Source organism: Necator americanus, chromosome IV (genome assembly GCF_031761385.1).
Source record: "Necator americanus strain Aroian chromosome IV, whole genome shotgun sequence".
In the NCBI taxonomy this organism is placed as follows: domain Eukaryota; kingdom Metazoa; phylum Nematoda; class Chromadorea; order Rhabditida; family Ancylostomatidae; genus Necator; species Necator americanus.
The window spans coordinates 12951283-12972411 of NC_087374.1; the positions used below are offsets into that span (position 1 = coordinate 12951283).

Genomic DNA, 21129 nt, shown 5'->3' on the forward strand with positions numbered 1-21129 from the left:
GGAGACCTCCGTACTCTTTCTGTTCTTCTTTTGAAAGTTTTGTAAATATGTTTACTAAGCCTTGCAAATTAAATTGATTATGAGAAATTTACCGTCTAAAATTCGATTGATTATTCTCGATTCGATGGGAACTTCACTGCATCACTGCATGTATCTTTCCAGCAACTTTTTTCGATGTGTTTTACTCTATCGCTCACCTATTTCATTTGCTGTACCACTAACTGATCCTTACCTCGAATTTCTTATGAAGGGCACTGACTTTTTCTCAAATGCTCAAACTTTTGTTCAGAGTGGTTAGACCTGGTATGGTTTGGATACGACCAGAATATCTACTTCTCGGCCAACCATTTTGGTACATATGATTGTTTGAATTGTGCAGAGAAGTCCCACGACCAATAATAGGAATTTTCTTTTCATAGGAGCGTTGAACAAGAAAATCAATACTTTGCTCTTCAAAGAAGAAAAGGTCATGGTACCAAAGGATTTTCCTCAGTTCTTGTAGCTACTATTGACTCAGTTTTCGACACTCGACCGGCTCCCTACCGAATTATCTATAAATACGAAAATGACGATGTACAAATTGCTATTGGTGAGGATTTATTTCTGCTATTTGAAGCACTAGAAATTTAGAAGTTTTCTTTTTAAGTTATTGCTGTTGCTATTCGTAAGAACGAAATACTTGAACACTGGACTTGGATAGAAAAGAACATAATGCCTACAGTAGGTAAGCAGTTTTTATTTTCGTTTCTGTTTTCAATCCTGTTGAAGAGCAAATATTTTTAAGGGTCATTTTCGGTAGAAAGGGATGTCAGAGCATTTGTGCTTTGCAAAGTGGAAAGTTTAGTTCATATAGAAGCCGAGTCTTCCACAACAGGTTAGATTTTTAAAATTTCCTCTGGTTAATAATTTCTTGCTCTTCAAAAATTTTCGGAAAGTTTTGTTTTAATGCGTTCCGCTAATTAAAATAATTCTTTAAATGCAAACTCATCCTGAGTTGTCTCCTTTTTCGTGCTTAATTTCATAATTTCAGAAGAACTTGACTCACTATCAACGCGTTCAGTTTTCCATAAGTTCATCACACTGTTTTCGTTGCCTGCAGATGAGAAATTAGTAAATTGTAGGTGATTACTATCCATACAAGCTTGATAATATCACTGCGACCTTCATCCTGGTTTAAGATTTTATTACAGATTATAGTTGTTGCTACTGGAAAAATCGTTTTCCCAACCAAGGACAATTATTTTTGTCCGTGAATTTCCTCTGTTTCTACTCCTTCGTCATAGGGAATGAAGTGAAGATCAAGCTAAAATGGACAGATATCACGGTTATCATCTTTTTGTTTTTAAGCCTAATTGTATTTATTTTTCTAATTTGACTCGTCACTTTCAGAAGCTTGATAAGGTTTCTACTCTTCTTTGGCCTCAAAGTCTTCGGGTGGTTACTCGCCAAGAAAGTTATGAGTTTTCTATGTTCCTTAATTTTGAGGAGACTTTCAAGCTAGCATCGCAACTCGCCAACATAGCCATGAAGCAGTTCGTTTTTATCCTGATTATGCATTTTCTTCCCTCTTATATGTTTTTTTTTTCAACTTAGACTAATCGAAGAAGAAGGATTTTGTGAAGACACTGCACTTCTTCAAAAAGCACTCTCGGAGAGCGAACGAAAGCGCGCACAGAAAACGAGAGCCTCGTTTCTGAAACGAGACCTTGATGCCAGGCAGCGAAGTGAAAGCTACAGGTAAGGTTTTCTTGTTTTTGTTTTTTTTTTCCTTTGTTCTGACTTTAATTGATCTATTTCTCTAATTCCCTTTCTTCACAATTTGATGCTTAAAATCCATTTACAACAAATCCATTTGTTTTTACTCTATATTCTTTCCTCTTCTTTTTCTATCTTTCTGGCTTACATTCGCCCGAGAAGGGGCTAATTCCCGGAAAAAAAATTTGAATAGTCTGAGGCACTAGGTACTGATAGTGTTTGTTCTCGCTTATCACTTGGGGTTGCACCTGATATACTGCTACACTCGGTAGGTATTCCTAGAACGTTCGATCTTGAATGAAAGCTTGAGCAAAACCCAATACACAAGTGCAGAATTGCTAATATAGGTCCTAAAAGTTGAAGTCCTATTTTTCGACGATTTTGATTATGGGTTTGCTTCAGTTTTATTTTCACTTTCTTTAACGAAAAGTTAGTCTAAGAGGTTAACTAAATGCATAAGTTGGCTTTTAAAAACGTTATCGTCCACTAATTCCAAACAAGGGTTTTTCATAACCTATGGTGGAAAGGGTCTGTGCTTTAAGCGGTTCGGAACTAAACAACCATAGATGCGGTAGAGAGGAGCCGGAGGCTCTTCAGGTGAAGGAGGTCTAGATCATGGGGTGTAGCTGAAAGGATGAAGATCCGTCCGCCAACTGTCCAAAAGTGAAAGGGGTCCTTTCGAAAACAGTCCAAAAGGGAAGGGGGTCGCAGCATCGGTTCCAATCATCGCATCTATGTATACCACCGCATCTGAATACAACGCCCTTGTGTTAACTTGAAGCTCATTCCTGATTGCAGTTAAAACAGCTCTCAAACTGGTTTTTGCTTTACTGCTCAATTTTTTTTTCAACTGTGAGGATGTGTAGTAGCTGCCGGGTGTGCATCTGAAGTAACCTTTCATAGCTTTAAGATATTCTGCTTAGCTGTCTCCTGCGTTCACACTTGGGGATCTTTTGTTCCGGAAAAGTGGATATGAAGGGGGAGAATCATGGAAATTGAGCTGCTTTCTTCTCGATCATAGGACCGGACATTCCTTAGGTGAAGGGGTCTAGCTCATGGAATGCAGCGCGAGTAATGAGGATTTCTTCACCAACAGTCCAAAAGTGAACGTGTCCCCTCAGCAATCCTCCAAAAAGAAGATGTTGGAGCAACGGCTCCGACTATCGCATGTATTTTCTCGATATCGTCGTGTTGTCGACAGTGCAACACAGAGCAATACTTTTTGCTCCTTCCTCCATTTCTCTCCGGTAGGCCTTTTGTGTGGAATACTGAAAAGTTAGAACTTTTTTCCCCTCCACCTGCTGGGAATAATATTCTTTTCGCATCATAGTAATTTTGATCTCCGATATCTATATCAAAATTGGTGCTAACCACTGGCAGATTCTTAACTTTTTCTTCGATTTCCTTCATTTTTCTTCTAGGTTACCTATTAGGTGTTGTTATCTGTCGCTATGTTTTATGGATGTTTATTTTTTGAGTTATCTTCGATCTTTTGTTTACAATTTATTTTCAAACGTTTCCCCATTGAATGCCCAATCATGCTGAATGTAAACCAATTCGTAGTGGCCGCCGTAATATATCTCTTCGAGATCTATCCTCTTCTTCGACGTTGACTTCTCCATTATCGTTAGGATCCACTCTATAGTCTGAAAATATTGAACTGTATTTTATAGATATATTGTGTTTATAAATGTTGTGGAATTAATAAGAATGCTGTTCACCTTTTCTGTAGTACCGCCAAAATCATTTGCATACCATTTGAACACTTTTGCAAGGTATAGAACCTTTTTCTTTGTATCTATACGCAATATATTGTCTGTTTCGAGTATATCACATGCATTATTCCGCATTTCCTCCCTGACTGTCTGAGAAGCCAACGCTCAGGATGTGGTTAGACACCATACAAATTTTCTGGCAAAGGACAACGTACCTTACAGTTGTATGGTCTTATTGGTGGCGTAGATCTGGTGCCAGTATTCAAAGCGAAATGTACAAGAGGTTCGCATGATGAAAGAATGAACTAAAAGTCTCATTTGTATGAAAACTGACACTAACAACTGTTTATCTCCTTTAAGCAAAATGCACCCGTAAAATTGAAATATTGTTTGGAAAAAATTTATGAAGGCAAAACGACCACTTTTTCGTTGGGGTGGTGGACGATCCATCCAGCACTGATTCAGTAATTGGGACTTTCTTTTTACAATTTTGTGGGGATTTGTATTCATTGTAGTTTTGAACTTCTGCATATGCAGAGGCTAAATATGATCAACAGCTTGCCTATTTCTACTTTCAATTTCTTTTGGCATTCGTTGTTATTCGCATTCAATAGTATAAAGTGTCGAGAATCACCATTTTTCAATTCACGTATTTGGTTTCATTGTGGCTTAAGAAAGGGTTTTGTGCTTGTTGTCTGCAAACTTACTGGCAACCTTCCATCTACTTTTCCAAAAGGTTTCCAAAGCGTTCCGAGACCTTTACGATTAGATCGTAGGATTCCGTCCAAAATAGAGTGTGGTGCGTATTTGTGATGTTGAATCTGATAGTAGCTGCAGTTCATCAGCTGAAAATTATAACTACATGAGTGCCCTTGATATTTTTTGCTCGTATTTACCTTTCTTCTTTCCCATATACTTCTTGGAGGTCCGTGAATATGCGTCACGTGAATCCACATCATATTGTAGATATTTAAAAACAGCGCAAGCCTTTCATCGTCAGAAGCCTCCGTGAGGTTGACATTGCATAAGTTTCTTGTGTGTTCAATGTACGCGTTGTAGTCTTGACTTTCTTGTAGTTTATAGTAGAGAATAGTCTGAAATTTGCTCGATATTTTTTCTTATTAAAGCCACATGTTCTCATTGTTTACCCTGTTGTTGTCACATAAAATATCAGCAAAAATAGCGGTCATCAGATTCACGAGAACCTCGTTGTACTCGGAAACTGAAAACTGTTGCCCCTTTGTGTGTCCTTTATTGAGGGCTCCACATTCACCCTTTGTTCCATTAGAGTATCTGTAAGCAAGAAATTTTTTCCATTGTTTTGCAATGCGCTCAACTTGACGTAATTTCTTTTGGAAAATTCAATCTTCACCACTACTCTTGTTGTAAATCAAGAGTTTTTAATGATAGTGTGGAGTTAACTACGAGAATTCAGGAAATTTGCGGTTTTCTTGATTGTTTATAAATAAGAACAAACTATGTATATTAAAGATCTTTTGAAAAAATTAGATTTTCCATGGGATTCAATGTAAAAGAAAAGCTGTGAGAAACCTGAACAAAGTATTAATCCTTTTCGCCAGTTACTGGAAATTGATTCATAGCTTGTTCTGGTTTCACACAATCTCTTTTCAATTGAGCCCCCACACCCCGAAAATCTAATTTCTCAAAAGAAAATCTTGAGAATCCAACTGTTTGTTGCAGTGTCCGATTTTCCCTACTCTCCTATCATCCACATATTGAATCATTTCATAGCATCTGGGCGATTTTGACTTCTGGTTTGTATGAATAATCAGCCTATCACCCCCTTCTCTTCAGAAATTGAAGTTTTTAGGTTCAGTTCAAAAAAAGGTGCGACCATAAAAGGGGTCTTTTTGTGTGAATAGGATTAGCTGTTCTTGTTTTTGGTGCCGATGAATGAAAGAAACTTATTTCAATCAATTTGACGATTAAATCATGAGATATATCCAGTAATTCTTTATAGTTTTTGCCTTGAAATCCATTTCATATGCAAATGTTGTTGCCTACGTTGCATAATCAACATCACTTTGCAATTTTGTTTTCGATGCGCATATAGTGGGACGGGAATGCGCCCGTTATCTTCTCCTTCCTTCATCTATTCTTTCTATCGAATGCAAAATTATGTGCCCTTTGCGCATTATGCTAGGAATTATAGCCGAAATCGTGCAGTCGCCTCCTCTGTTATATTCATGTAACGAAGAGGGGTTTATAATTAGATGCAGATATGAGTTAACTAATTTTACAGAGTAGGTGCTCGCTGTCCCTCTTATGACCTAGCTAAATTCTACAAACTTGCCCCTCTCAGGGAAGGTCGTGTGATTTTTACTAGATTGGGTAAGAAACTAAAGGCAAACTGGTCTTATCTTCTCTGTAAAGTGCATGATATTCGCACATGTTGTGAGACCTGTCAATGATGTTTGTGCACGTAATCAGGATTTCATAGTCAAACTTTCAAATATCCTACTAGAGGACTTCTTGAAGACTGGAATCTGTTCCGGCACCCTACTACTGTCATCTGTGAATATAATCACCCTTCAAATCTATGTACAACAATAGTTCAGCGAAGTTCTGCTATTTTTTATGTCCTTTATTTCCATTGGAATTTTTTTATTATTTTTTTCGAAGACTGCCAGGATTACAATCGTCAAGGTGGCATTACTATAGATAAAGTCGTGTTTTGCACACTATGCAGTTGCTTGAAATTTCCAAATTCAAATTCTTTCCAAATATTTTTCCTCCACCAAGGATGGGGTATTACCTTTCGACAGCAGTTTCTTGATTCGTCGAGGTCAGGAACTCGCCATCTTCATCGATTATCTCGGGCTTAACTCCGACCGTCCATCTGTAGCCTAAATAGTCTATTTCTTAGAGGATGGAATTTCCCGGAAGGTTACTACTTTTACCTGAGTAATGGAATGCGTTTAAGCATATGTCAGAAAAAGCGAAATCTGAATAACACTCTTCATCTGACTCCCAGGAAGGACTATATCGCAGACAGTTGTCGCCTTCTGATGACACGGTGCAGAGTAGGTCGGCGTCTTCTGGCAGAACTGCGGTGGGTAGCATAGGAGCAGTGCAGCACTTTAGGTGAATGTGTTGTATCGAGTGATAGGCAGAATTATTAGTTCGTCTACGGTCGTGCGGGTAAAACCAGCATCGTTCTTTCTAACTGTCACAATTGTTACTTGAGCAGAAGGGAGCGTATTACAACGCGGTTTACACCCTATATGTGGTTGCGATCGCTTTTGAAAAAGGCATCTTTTGGTGGTGAAATCCAACCATTCTGCATTAGGATCGAATAGGTGTACTACTCTGATGCACATTCTAAACGTTAAGAACTTGCAAAATCTAACCTTTTCCTGCGTTATGGCGGATATGTTTACTTGAAAACGATTACATCATTCTCATTTCTAAAGTTCACAAAAAACCGGTTACTTTGGAGGTACATTGGTTTGAGGTAGATAATAACCATTGCTTTTTTAGTTCATTTTTTTCTTTGCAGATGTCGCTTTAATCTACCACATTCCGAAAAGTTGGATGGAGACATTGAATGCCGTCTGTTTACGCCGTACGATCGTCGACATGTCATCGGTCGATTGTATCTTTCGGCTCATTTTGTCTGTTTTGCGAGTCGGGTACGTAGTCATGAAGTTAATTGCATCAAAAGGAGTTCCTACGCTTCGTTTCATTCATTTACTGTCGTCTTTGTTCCACTTTGGTTTATGTTTGTAGACTGAACGGCTTGTTTCGATTGTGATCCCAATTGTGGATGTGTCTAGCGTAGAGGAGTGCGTTGCAGCTTATGGAGAAAATCTCACAAGAGGCTCTGGATTACTTATTTGCTTGCAAAATGGGGTAAGCAATAACTGCTAGAGCCCTCTTATTATTGCATTTGTTTTTTGGAAAAGTAATAGGAAAGAAGTGGACCGATGCAGAATATAACTTAGAGGTAGACTCTTTTAAAGTACTTTCAGAGTACGGTCGTATTCTCTTGGGTCCCGGACAGAGATCGCGTTCTTGCAAAGATTACTACGTTTGCGGAGAGGTTCAGGATCCAAACCGCCATGAAGAAGATGGGGAGAAAGGTTAGTGAATTGCATAAAGGTTATAGTTAACCTTTGGAGAAATGGGATCTAATACAACATTATTATTATTGTTATTTGTTGAAATGACAATTTCATTGATCGACTTATGAGCGCATAATTTTTTTCTTGATTATTTTCGATGAAAAATTAATTCATGTTAATTCTTGTTCTTTAGGAGTCTCCAGTGAAACTTGACTGCTTGGATTATCCTCTCATTAGTAAGTATCCATGTGGTGCCGATACTGATGAAATATGTAAAGAAAAATGGGGGCGTCTATTCGATGAGTATGGTAGAGGAACCACTATGTATCGTACTGTTGAGCTTCATCGATTACTCCTAGAAGGGGTTCCAATCGATCTTCGTGGAGAGGTAAGCTAAAATAATTAAAGGCGCAATTATTCAGTCTAATATCCGCATCGCTGTAGGTTTGGATGATCTGCTCAGGAGCAAGAGCTGAAATGGAACTTCATCCAGGATATTATGAAGAATTGTTGAGAAAGCATGAATCAGTTTACACTATAGCTTTAGATGAGATTGAGCGGGACTTGTATCGGTAAGTTTCCACGCAAAATTCAAAATAAAATGATATTTTCGGTAATGGTGTTAGAATTTCTACTTAAGAAGTTTGCCTGAACATCCAGCATTTCAAGATGGGGAAGGAATCGATGCGTTACGCAGAATTTTGACCGCCTACTCATTCCGAAATCCTAACATCGGTGAGGACTTCAGTTGTAGAACCGCTTTATCTTGCACTTTTCGATTTCCTTCGTATGCTTCTGGTATTTCTCTCGTTTTCCGGTCAACTTTAGCTTTTTGTACGCGGTATCTCATATACTTGCTCTTACAGGATACTGTCAAGCAATGAATATAGTAAGCTCTGTGTTACTGTTGTACGTGAAAGAAGAGGAAGCCTTCTGGTTACTAGTTGCTATCTGTGAACGTTTACTCCCTGATTATTACAATAACAAAGTGGTTGGAGCTCTAGTCGATCAAGGTTTGCAAGAAAATTTGTTGTTGTTGTTTTTTAAGGTTGACAAAGTTGAAAACAACAGTTCTCACCCATACACATTGTGCTGTTTCTCAGATGATGAAATTTCTTAGCTGAAAAAGAAAGCGCTTGTGAAAACTCAAAATATATTTCCTTCTTATAGGATAATGAGGATTGTTAGATTCAAGAAGTGAAAAGAAGAAATATATCCTTTTCTTAATTGGGATATTGAAGAACTAGAGGATAGTCTGTTCCAGTCACTTTACTCGTGTAATCTCGCTTTTGCCCTTCGATCTATAGATTTTGTATGCGATTGAAATTAAATGAAAGAGACGGTGTCTTTGCCTCTCCGTTATCCTGGCTGTCAAATTTGCATAACGGAACGCTAGAATGCCCTAATAACCAGAGATTATGCGGACTACGCTTGTACACAAGCTGATTATGAAGTGCACTCCCTATTTAGGTAAAGAAGCGTGCATATTTGCCTTTTGATTAGTGGCAGATCCATAGTACGGTGTGAATCGAGTCGTCATTGGTGAAAAAAGGGTTTGAAAAGTATATGTCGAAAAAAGTGCGCTTCTAAATATTTCTGTGCTATTAGGTACAGGACGACTATTGGTGTGCTGGAATGACCTGATTGAAGTTTTTCTTATGGTTTTATGTTTAAAAGATAACATGTTTCTCGCTATGAAAAAAGTCAGTGGAATAACACTAGCTTTTTTATTTCCCTTATTTTCTGTGTTGCAGGTGTTTTCTCTGAACTCGTTGAACGCTCACTACCAAACATTAGCGCTAAACTTTCTGAACTTGGTTTGGGTGACATGGTCGCGTTGTCCTGGTTCCTAACAATTTTCCTCAGTGCCATTAAATTTGATGCTGCTGTGAGGATATTGGATCTGTTCTTTTATGAAGGAGCCAGAGTGAGTTCAGAATACCTCAAACAAAGTTTTTTTGATTGAATCACTTATTTTAAAAGGGATCAACACGACTTCGACCATAGTGCGACTGCGTAGGCGTTTGCCCTCTATTTGGGACTCTTACTGGCAACAGTCAAGTTGACGAGATAAGTAGGGGTCCCATTTCAGGTGCAATCGGCTTCGCATTGCACTAAGCTCCAGGCTATGCTAGGACTAATTGACCTAAAAGTACGACCTATTTTTAGCTAATGTTCCAAGTAGCAATGGAAATGTTACGAGAAAATGAAGCAATGATTTGTAATTCAAAAGATGATGGTGAGACACTGATGGCACTATCTGCGTATGCAGACTGCATCCATGAAGGTTCATCTCAGGATGGTGGAAAGGTGAATTTATGACTTGAATCGGAATAGTTTGTTATTGCAATTGACGGAACATTGGTTCCATATTTGACTTCTTTTAATATATTGATCTGTCACTGAGATAGTGTTACATTTTGCTGGCATGTTAGGAAAATATTTCTTCTAAACAGTGCTGTAACACTTGGTTACCCGTAGGGATCATCACGGATGAGTGAGTTGACCTTAAATTGCAGTTTTTCGTAAAAATGACAGCGATATATGGATTTTTCTAGGAAAGAAAAAACATAATGTTAGCTTCATCTTTATTTTCATTTGATAAGATGAATTCTAGTAGTCTTCTCTTTGAGAAATTGAAAAAAAAACCTCTTTTAGATTTCTGTTGGTGCTCTCCTGACTGCATCGTATCGAGACTTTGGGTATTCTTTTACCAACGAGCAAATAGAGCGGCTTCGTTTGAAACATCGTTTAAAAGTGGTACAGGTGTGTTATCAGTATAAAAATTTTCTCGTAGAAGATTGCTGTTTGAAAATACAATTTAAACTTTTTTTGAAATCCTTCTTTTCTAAGTTTCTAAAATATTCTGCTGGTAACAAGTCATTTTTTTTTAGTTATTTCAGTCATATTTGTGGGTCGTTGCAAATGTGAAACTCTTCTTTAATTTATAAATTTCCCTTTGTATGCCGACTTGGTTTTTTTCTTTCTAGACATTGGAGGATAGTCAAATGAGAAGCATTATAAGAAGCGTGGGAAAAGAGTGCAAATTCACTATTGAAGATCTGGAGACTCTATACAATATAGTGAAGGTACGACATATGCGACGACAAAGTTAAAATTTGTAATTTTTATCTCATTCATCAACTACTTAGTCATGGTCTTTGTCTTATTATTAATATACATTTTTTTGCTATGACACAGCAAATTATTAATATACAAATTTGAATACTATCACTGGTTTTTTCTCTTCGCGCAAATAATGCTGTCAATTGGGAAATTGTGCATATTCCATGTGGTTCCGTTGCATTCGTAGAAAAACGACGGTGTTTCCGCTCTGGTGTAATCTGGGAAGTGCACGTCGCATAGGTTGGAATCGGACCATCGGAAAACAGCGATGTTTAGAATTTCATTAAGTATAAGCTAGAATCAAGAGCTGAGAGGGAGATAACCTACCTCACAAGCATATACGGTTCATCACAAATAACAGTCCTGCTGCATTTGTTGTAACCATAAAGAACATCCTTCGTTTCGTATTTTGGCGCCATTGTGAGTGCGAAACTTCCCTATATAATCAAATAAAAAGAGTGGAAACAAGTAAAACACCTCTCCCCGTGTACATGTATTCTTAGCGCAGTGAATTAAGAAAATAAAGAGGAATACAGAAAATTTCCACGCTGTACAAGTTTTTTTTTTCCTAGTTTTATCGAAACCGATACCAATGTGTCTCGCTGTAATACTATGAACTACGTCTTAGCACCAAAGAATTGCCAGGACTGTATTTTTGTATGTACCGTGAAACAACAAAAATAACCCATTATCAAAAACGTAACATGCATCTGGTAGATAATTATCCAGTAAAAGATAAGGTGTGCGGCATTGATCAATCTCCTTGGGACGCGCCACTACGTTCACTTTAAAGGCATCACCCACTAATCTGAGGTGGTACGGATTTCAGGTGAAGTATTCGCATACGGGAGATTATGGAGTATATTATATCCATAGTAGATTATGGAGAGAGGTGTGATTGCGTCCATTTCTTCCTAATTGCCGTAAAAAACGGCCCGGAATATGCGGCGCCGCACAGGGCTGCCGCGCTCCAATCGAATCTTTTTTTGTAGAAAATAGTGCGCCGGAACGCACGAAGCCTTCCGGGCCGTTTTCTACGGCAATTAGGAAGAAATGAATGAATGAACTACTCCCCATACCCCGTATACGAATACTCCACCGGAAATCCGTACCACTCCGGATTCGTGGGGTGCCTTTAATTTAGAATTGTTTGAGGTTTGAGGTACCACTTTGTCGATCCTGGAGGGATGAAAGGCATGGTTGGCATTCGCGCGGTTCCAAACCATCGATCGATCAGCGGAACCTCTTATCGACTGCGTTACACACCTAATACAGCAATAATGCCAATAGGACGTTATCTCCTACAATCTCGTCGTAGAAAATGGTGTCATGATGCCAACCTATGTTTGTTCACGATCGCTATCCCAAATAGCCTCTACTTCAGTCACAGATTGCCGAAAATTTCCTATTTGAAATCTTGGGACGCAGCATGTGCAAACTTACGACCACAGACTTGTTTGCCATCGTCTACAAAAACTAAGGTCGCAGATTGTAGTGTGACCTCGGAAATTAGAACAGTTTTTCTTCTGAAGAAATTCAAGCAAAAGAATTCTGTCGTTTTTGGGACAAGGCCTTAATTTGGTTCTGGGAAAAAAATAATCACCATAATCAGCCTACATTTTTTTGTAATAAATTCAGTAGTTATGGAGGGAAAATGAATTATAGTGTGTTGCAGTTACTTAGCAGTGTGCTTTGGCGATAGCAAAAGAAGCGAGAATTATGTTCTGAAAGTAGTTTCTAAGTTCAGAAACATTAGGAGGGTTAGTTGAGTTAGTTGTAATACTCTTGTTGCACAAATGATCTTAATTAGCTTTGTAGATATTTTAGGATCTAATAGATTCAATCCAATAAAAAAACAGTCTCCAGTTAAAATGATGACAATTAGTCAGTGACATCTTGTCGCTGAATAAATTAGTACAAATGGAGCTGTATGTTTCTGCTATTGGGTGCATTAGAACAAAAACAGTTAAGTAGGTTACCTCTCGGCTAAAAGAGATTCGAAAGAATTGACTACATTCATCTGTTGATGTTGATTTAAATTGTAAATCAGAAAAATTCCCAACCATATGAGTCGCGAAGTGTTGCTTAGTTTGCTTGGTTTAGTCTATTTTATACCTGATTAAGTGTTCAGGAATTACACGGGTGTGAATGTGTGTGGAAAAAGGATAATCTGCTATCTTATAGTTCTGAATAAGGACGTTTCACATTCTTTCTTCATAGAAATGATAGTAATGTCGTAAGGTGATATTGTTAGCGACAGCATGCTGTCATCTTGTAAATCAGTCTATTATGGCGCAATGTCGTGATATACCATGCTCTACGCCTTGATGGTAAATTATTTAATAGCTCATTGAAGCTTATTCTCGGTGGCGTAGGCTAGTAACGGGTCATTATCAGTAAGAGACTAAAAATAAGACATTCGCTTGGTATCTGGAGTGCGGCTGATGAGGTTATCAGAATTTGAATGAGGAAAAAAAAGATATGTTGTGTATGATTTTCACTATTTCTTGTTTTCTGCTATCAAGTGAATGCTACTATTCTTTGCATATTAAAGCGCCAAAAATGTTGCAATTAAGAACAAACGTTTGAGAAGAAGTATAAAGTGGTTTTTTTCGGGAAAAATTCAAAATTATAGAGTAATTTTTTGAGCAGGTTATGGCATATTGCTACCAATTATACGAGCTGAAATATAACATCAAACAGACCTGCTAAAGTGTTGTTAGTTCTGAGTACTCAAAAAAACCACTACCTGTACGTGTTCCCAGTTTGAGCAGAGTGTTCTCTCATCAGTTTTGTGATCCATAAAGAGTGTAGGGCACGACTTGCATTGATCTGAATTTAGAACTGTGGTTTTCTGACAAAAACACGTGTTCTTTTTACCTTCTTGGCCATTCTGTAGTGTTACTCCGGAATTCTCCGCAGCTGTTGTAGTCGTGACTGTCGTCCGTTCTGTGCTGTATCCTTGTCCGCTTCCTTCGTTTTCGAAATTCGCGATTTCTTTTTGGATAACTATTTCTATCTTCTCTTGAGGCTGCAGTATTTCTTCAGATGACCACTTTAGGGGATGTCCTGCTTCTGCTGGTTTCGGGCGAGACTCTCCACCGCTTACTCGGAAAACCTTCGCTGAAGCTTGTTTAAACAGTGCCAAATGATCTTGTATTCGTAATTCTTGGCTATCTGTCTGAAGACGCGATGGCGGTTCCTTAGGAAAGTGTGCAACGACAACTGGAGCCGCCTTGACATTCAATGAGTGCCGTTGTTGCTGTTGTGACCTAGACTCCAGAAGCTTTGCTCGTGATAATGTCGTTGACGAAGATGGTGTTGTCCTGACACAGCTGGACACGGACGAAGCTAAGAGCACCAATGCAAAGTGATGCATGCGAAAGACGCGGCGGCACGCCGAACAAGAAAGGGAACAGATGTGTAGATCTCTCGCCGAACTCCCTGTACCGGATTCGTTCATAGTTTTTCATACGTCATACGAAATGGAGGAGATTTCGCCGAATGACCTGGATTATATGATCGATTTATCAAATGTATCATTATCCACACTCTCGGTTCCCTTAGGGACAATGACACTATTTTTAGTCGCTCTCTCTACGTTATCGTCTTTATGATCTAATCGCTGGCTATTTGCTACGCATTCGTGAGAGTTAGGATGATTTCTTTATGGTCGATACTGCTTTAGCGGCAAAGTTGACTTTATTCTTAAGTGTTTTCCTCTTATTTTTAACGTATAATCTATTTGTATTATCATTAATACTTTAAAGAAAATGGCGCCTTATCTAGCATTTGTTCGAATTCATTTGTTTTCGTTTTTCAAACTACTTCAACGCCAAACGACTTACTTCCTTTTTTTCTAAAAGAGCGAAAAGGGGGACTTATACGATATTGTTGATCGAAGGAAGGAATCACTACTATAATAACAAGTTCCGAAATATGAGAAATTCCACTATAGTAGTTTTTTTTTCTGGAAACATAAAATGCTTGCAAATTAATGACAAGCAAAGTGGGATCATCTCCTAAATTTTCTTCCATACTCATGATTTGTTCTTTACTTAAAGGATAAAGGATAAAGTTTCTGGCGTTAATCAATCCGCTTGGGATGCGCCCCCACGTTCACTTCAATTCAGAATCGTTTGAGGTTTACGAACGTGTATCTGGCCTTACAATGACATGAGGGGGCTAGCCGATGTGTCGTCGTGTTTTATCCTCCGCAGTCTGGTCCATTTATCGACCCCGGGGGATGAAGGCTTGGTGGTAGGCGGATTCGACCTCCGTCGATCGTGCAGGGCGGACCTTAACCTACCTGTTCTTTACTTAGGATTAGTGAATTTTTATTTAGCATAGAAACTTACTCCAACAATACTATTTTATTTCTATTCTCAATCAAGTAGTAATAAGTAAATTAATCGTATAAATTTTATTAATAAAACTTGAATTTAATACGTAACTTCAGTTCCCTTGTCAACGTTTGCTCTCACGTTACTAGTTTTGTAAGCTATATTTCTTACAACTTCCAAGACTCACTCATTTGAGGAAGAACATCTCCTCTCATGGCGCCTTCGAATTGGAGTGACAGCAAGATGTCAGGCTGCTTCACTTACTGAAAGGCCTAAACCTGATCCATGTGCTCAGTCACAGTACAGGTGGGTAGAAAGTAGAAGATGTCCAGTCAGATCGGATTCCATCGCTGAGTTGTTCTAGATTGGATTATGACTTATTCTACGAGGTGATGAGACGCCTGCTTCCATGGCCAGTAACCACTAACTTCGTTGTTCGACTGTTTAGGGTACGTTAAGTTGAATCTTGTAATTTCCTCGCTTACTCTTCCTCTAATTTCCTCAATTTTTAGCTCCTTGATGTCTCTGACAGTGGCTTGCTAACTTTTCGAGATCTAGCCTTAACGTTGTCGCTTCTGTTACTTGGAGATGCAACTGAAAAATTGGCGGTGATCTATAAGTGTCATATTCCCCCTGCGTTCAACGTTGCTGATCTTGATGATATAGCTTCCATGGAAGATGTTCGTGATGGATGGCTAGTCGTTGAAGGTGTGTGTTTCCGTTATCCCATTTATCCAAGCTTTTAAAAACAATAATTTTCATATCCTAGCATTCGTTCTAGGTGAAACACCCGAAGTTGCTGTAGATGCTATGGATATGTTAGACCCGCCTTCGTCCACAAATACTTCAGTAAATAGCACTCCATCGAAATGTGGGGATTCTAGTGACATTGTGAGTCTTTTTCTTAACATCACACAACATTGTATTTTTTTTTGTAATATCCTTTGTGCTATGATATTCTCCCTATCATCTCTTTCCCAAGCTTTTCAGAGCACGGTGACCAGTGCAGTTGTTGTGGATAACCCGAAATCCAGTGCTTCATCACTGCTTGACTTGATTGCCGCTAGGTCATGTGGAAGTGATCCGTCCGATTCCAGTCAAGACCAAATTCAAGTTGCAGACGAAGCGAGTGAAGGTAAGAATTTTGTTGCGGTTGATTCTGCCTCCAAATTGATGAGAGATTTCCATCCAGAATCTGTTTCCCTCATAGAGGATTCTATAAACAAATTGCGGAGTCTACGCGCCACGCTTGTGTCACCTGGAGCAGCGAACACACGTCTCGAGATTAAAACACTTCCGCCGATGAACCAGGTCACGTAATTAGAGGAATTTTCTCATAATCGCAAATTTGAACGAGAAATTGTCTTTTCAGGTCCAATTCATTCAACTTTGGAAGACGTTATACGACATGTTGAATGCAAACGACATGGATCAACAACTGTTTCACTCTCTGGCTGTTGTGGGTGAGGTTTATCTTCACCACTATGCAGACGACTAGCTTGGCGCACTTGGCAGCTGTGGACAAACAGCGGCTCGATTGGACAAAAATGGAGATGAAAAGAGTGTTTTACAAGTTGGGAAAGCGCGTAACTTGCTGGGAACGCGTCGCGGTCGCCCGGACAAACATAAGTGCATTGAGGCAGCTACAATTGTTCGCAGTGAAGTTTTTCGCAATGTCACAAGACAGGAAGCTTGCGATAATAGAGTCTCGAGGGTCTTAGCAAACTATTCAAAAGATGGCGCCATTTAAAGTCCTCCATATCGATGACTTACATCTTATTCATCTATTCACTACGGTTCGCCTTATAACGCAAATCTGTTCAGATTCAGGAGGAAAAAAATAGATTTGAGCATTGTTGCATTACAATTGTAGAACCTGGATTTCATATTGACTGTAAACAGCACAAATTAGAATCCCAGTCGAGATTTGTTTGACTTGGTAAATTCCTGTGCTCGATAAATTCCTGGAAGAGTTCTGATCGGTCGCCCATAACACGACATTTATTCTCATTTACATTACGATCTCAATTTTTTATCATCTATATAACAGGTTTTTTCGAATCCAGTTGTTTCGAATTTTTATCGTTTTAATCCTCGTTGGCGGGAAATCGACCCGAGTTTCTGTAGTCAGTTTTGATTTATGATACATGCGGGTATGTTTTAGTTTTACCATTTTTATTTTTGTTTTCTCCGTTTCCTTTCATTAATGGCCTTTTTGCGTGTCAACAACTCGATAAGTAGACTTTCCAAGGCTTTTCTTTCTCTGAATGCCTATACTATTGAATAAATTGAAGCATCTTTCGAACCCATAACACGACGTTTATCCGTCCGTATTAGTCCTATGTGTGCTCCAAAAACTAAAATTTTTGGGGCACACATCGGACTTGAAGAAATAAATGTGAAGTCGGTCACGCAGAAGTACAATCGATTTCCTAAACATTTCGCTTGATCTATTTCAGCGTATTATGATGCACCCGTGCTCACCTCATGTTTTTGTGGAAAAATCATAGATGAATTTTTTCCTCTCGTCGCCCTATTCTGTACCTGTTCTGTATAGGCACTCTTCTCTTCCAACTCGGCGAAACACATCGAGAACTGAGAGCTAAATTGGAGGCGGAAATTGCGGATGCAATTAAGGAAGATAGTGACAGTTCTGCCGAAATGCCCACATTGACCGAATCAAAACAGGAAGACGCCGAACTATCGGAACAAGAAGACCTCTGCACCGCTCAAAGGAGACGCATTGCCGAAACTAAAACTGGGTAAATTTCCTCTTATTTGATTTTGATAGGTGCTATTATCTTTTTTCATTTGTAAGATGTATAAATATGTTGAAGACGCAGACAATTTTCTGTGAATACTCACTGAAATCAATGCAGGGTGGACGAAAACGAATGGCAGATCAATTTTGAGCAAATTCTCGCCTCGCTTCTCAGTGAGGTGCCACTGGCGAATTATTTCGAGAGGAAGTACCCTCTACAAGGACTCGTCCGAAGGTCTGTTGTCATTCTGAAATGCTCTTAGTTTTCAAATGTTGATGGAGGGAAAAGTACTTTCCAAAGGAAGCATATCATAAGATTTACGATTTTTACTCGCTCTCACTCCCACAGCAGCCTGTTCACTGATTTTACTTGAATAGACTGCTGAAGATATCTCATTAATTTCTGACTGCTCGCTCGTGGACATAGGGTTCCTGGTAGGAAGTAGGTCCGTTTTCCACGCCGTTAATAATTAGGAGGATTGAGCGTGGCCACGCTCATGCTTGTAGCCTGAAACCGATCTCTTTGTTGTCCCACGGAGAAGCTGTTTTCCCAGTAAAGTCGTTATCCCACGTTAAAATGGGTGTTAATAGCTATGACATACAGTTATTTTGAAACCTTGTATATTACTTGATTTGTTACAAGATATGTGAGCTCTGTTTTTAACAATGTCAAATTGGAGTTCAATTAGTTTCAAGTTTTTTTTCTAATGTTCTCCTTCTTTCGTTTCCTTCAACTGCGTTCTGGTTTAAGTTTCAGTCAGCCTAGGCATAGTTGCGAATTACTACGAATCATGGAATCTGTGAATTATGGTCCACATGTTTTCCTAATAATTAGAGTTGGAGTTAGATGAGGCGATGAATTACCCAAGCATACACTTTTGACCGAGTAACATAGTAAACCTTTATTCGTAGAAATTGAAGTTACCATAAAATACTTGTGGGTTTATTCAAATCATTTTGAACATTTGTTCCTATTGACTTGTTCATGTGAATTTGTGCAATTGAGCAAATGGGATTCGTCTCTTGTGACCTTGATTTTTTTTAATAAACATCACAAGGTATTGACACGGAGCTACTACCGTTCCAATGTTACAAAGAACCGGAAAAGTGAAGGTCAGGCCAAATGTAGGTCTCGGGTATAATTTCGTGTTAGGATTGTTAGGATTTTTGAGTGACGAATTTCTGCGTATTAAACTTCGTGAGTATCCCTTGTTGCGTCTTAGACTTATTTTCCATTGTCACAAGATCTCTTTGTTGAGTTAGGCATCGCTGCTTGTTCTTTTTTTCCCAAGAAATTGCCGGCTTTCGCAAAAATCCGTTCTCTAACTACTCGATAAGTTATCGTGGGAAAGTTGAGTTATGAAGTTGTTATGGAAAAAAGTTCAATTTTTGTCAATAGTCTAGTTTTTGTTTCATGTTTGAACCTTAAAAGAAAACCAAACGTGGTGATAGATTTCCTTCTCCAATTTTCAGCAAATGAAATGAAATGGATACGTAACGGATGAATGCTAGATCAAATTATAATGTGCATAATAGTATAATATGAATAATATTTACTACATTTATTCTTTTTGTTTGTTCAATTCACATATAAACCCCTAAAGGTTTGCTTGTAAAGGTCCCAAAATATGTTTTCAGTGGATATTTCACAGTGTTTCTTTTTTGCACTGAAGGAAGTTACTAGTTCATTTTAGATATCGAAAAACGCGTTTCGACTCGACGAGAAGTTCCGAATCAAATGGCTCTCAACACTAATTCCATATCTTCTGTACCTACATGTACAATATCATTCGTTCATATTCACTTCGTTTTCTCATTTCTTCGGTGATTTCTACTTTTAACCTGTGTCTTCTTCTTGAATATGCGAACTTACTCTCACTTTCTAGATTTAGGTAACTTTCTTCATATTCACCATGATTTGTTACTTTTTGGACTAGAACCCCTCTAGCAATTTTCTTTCACCGAATAGCTCTGATTTGCATTCATTGTGCCTAGTTCTGCTAATTCTTTCTCTTACTACGTTTTCTTTTCAATTTGTGATATGTTCAGACAGGTTGTAGAAACGAACTGCTTCTCTTTCTTTCCTGCATAATTTTTTCCTTTTGTACATAAATCGTCTTTAGATGGAATTCGATGTGTTCTTCTGCTTTTATTGCAAGACCATCCAAATACAGGCGACGCAAATGGCTTCTTGATGGGTCCGCTTGTAGGATGCACTGTGGTTACGTAAACAGCTATAGGCTTTTTCTTATTTATTCAGAGCTTCCGATTATAGTAAAAAAAGACGAGGAAACAACTTTCCCCTTAATAAAAAAGTAAACGTGTAGGTAGCTGACGTCATTGTCTCTTTCTTTAGTGGGATGCGTAGATTAGGATTTTTGTAAGTTTCTCACCTAGCGAAGTTAGGCTAAACTTCCAGCCAGCTACTGTTATTTGTACTTGCTTCCACGTAGGAAATGTAAGGTGTCACCGGGGTGTGGATGGAAGTGGTTCGTGGGTATTCATGTGGAAGTACGGATTACGGATTACCATGTTCAGAGTACAAACATGTAGTAGGGTCAAAACGACATGAAGCACGTACGCAATTACGTACGTTGCTTCTCTTGAGGCGCTTTGGTGGAGCGTAGCGGCTGGGGGCGTGGCGAAATCCTTGCTGACACCAGCCATCGCTGCAGTTTGCGACGGTCCCACTTCAGTCCCAACTGCTGCCTCACCGCGCTGTTTCCAGCGCGTACGCAAGTGCATCGCAACTACACTCGTGATTCATGTCGTTTTGGCTCGACCATACCGCTTGAAAGGTTCAACCGGGTAGCCGCGAGACACCTGCCCAATTGACCCTCTTTCTCAACTCAACTAATATTCTCTCTGCTCCGTCGGTCTCTGGTGAAATCGAAGGTGTATGGTACATACTCGCTTGAACTCAACAGTATGCCTAGACAAGTAAAAATATAAACACCATCACTCCACCAAAAAATATGGCTAACCACTTCCTTTCCTACCCCTAGATTTTGCGAAACAGTGTGAAGAGAACTTACTGTGCTGAAAAATCAAGATTTTTGGGTTCCAAAAAGCGACTACTAGTATATCGCATAGGAGCCACGCGCAGTAATTCATGATCAAAGTTTTGTCAACAAAATTATTTGTTTCGCATGACGTCAAATCCTAAAAAGCGTCAAATTATTCCAACTAAAATGATTGTATTGTTCTGAACAAGCTGTTCATTGCGTTGAAACAGTATCTTGAGGGGGGTCCAACGTGTGATGGAATTTTCCCAGAGGGGTTCGTAAGAGAGCAAGGGGGAGAGAGAGGATTAGTCGTAAGGGAAAGGAGGAACAGCGGGGGAA

The 21129-nt window shown here is 38.9% G+C and overlaps 3 protein-coding genes across 6 annotated transcripts; 1 reads left to right on the plus strand and 2 right to left on the minus strand.

Moving 5' to 3' along the window:
• Positions 1-269: 269 nt before the first annotated feature.
• Positions 270-19540, plus strand: RB195_001110 (uncharacterized protein; the record flags this gene model as incomplete). Of its 4 annotated transcripts, XM_064197731.1 has the most annotated exons (29): positions 270-352; positions 420-589; positions 647-724; positions 785-874; positions 1031-1117; positions 1191-1324; positions 1390-1532; positions 1594-1737; positions 6991-7123; positions 7221-7343; positions 7463-7573; positions 7749-7943; positions 8000-8127; positions 8196-8290; positions 8422-8568; positions 9310-9482; positions 9725-9865; positions 10214-10321; positions 10546-10644; positions 15221-15330; positions 15389-15473; positions 15537-15732; positions 15806-15915; positions 16015-16159; positions 16217-16335; positions 16397-16487; positions 17582-17786; positions 17904-18020; positions 19480-19540. In XM_064197731.1, the coding sequence occupies 29 exons, from the start codon at positions 270-272 to the stop codon at positions 19538-19540; spliced, it is 3621 nt and encodes a 1206-aa protein (XP_064053609.1). The 4 variants fall into 4 exon arrangements, with proteins under 4 accessions (XP_064053609.1, XP_064053610.1, XP_064053612.1 ...); XM_064197729.1 differs by lacking the exons at positions 270-352; positions 420-589; positions 647-724; ... (13 more) ...; positions 17904-18020; positions 19480-19540 and adding exons at positions 6716-6755; positions 6825-6930; positions 10708-10731; XM_064197730.1 differs by lacking the exons at positions 270-352; positions 420-589; positions 647-724; ... (14 more) ...; positions 10214-10321; positions 10546-10644 and adding an exon at positions 14858-14941.
• On the minus strand, positions 3252-6554 carry RB195_001111 (uncharacterized protein; the record flags this gene model as incomplete). The annotated part of the gene is made up of 8 exons (XM_064197732.1): positions 3252-3401; positions 3477-3620; positions 3686-3775; positions 4178-4315; positions 4367-4564; positions 4619-4763; positions 6247-6337; positions 6392-6554. The coding sequence occupies 8 exons, from the start codon at positions 6552-6554 to the stop codon at positions 3252-3254; spliced, it is 1119 nt and encodes a 372-aa protein (XP_064053611.1).
• RB195_001112 (uncharacterized protein) lies at positions 11005-14060 on the minus strand (the record flags this gene model as incomplete). Its single annotated transcript, XM_064197733.1, has 3 exons — positions 11005-11118; positions 13431-13513; positions 13562-14060. The coding sequence occupies 3 exons, from the start codon at positions 14058-14060 to the stop codon at positions 11005-11007; spliced, it is 696 nt and encodes a 231-aa protein (XP_064053613.1).
• Positions 19541-21129: the final 1589 nt, after the last annotated feature.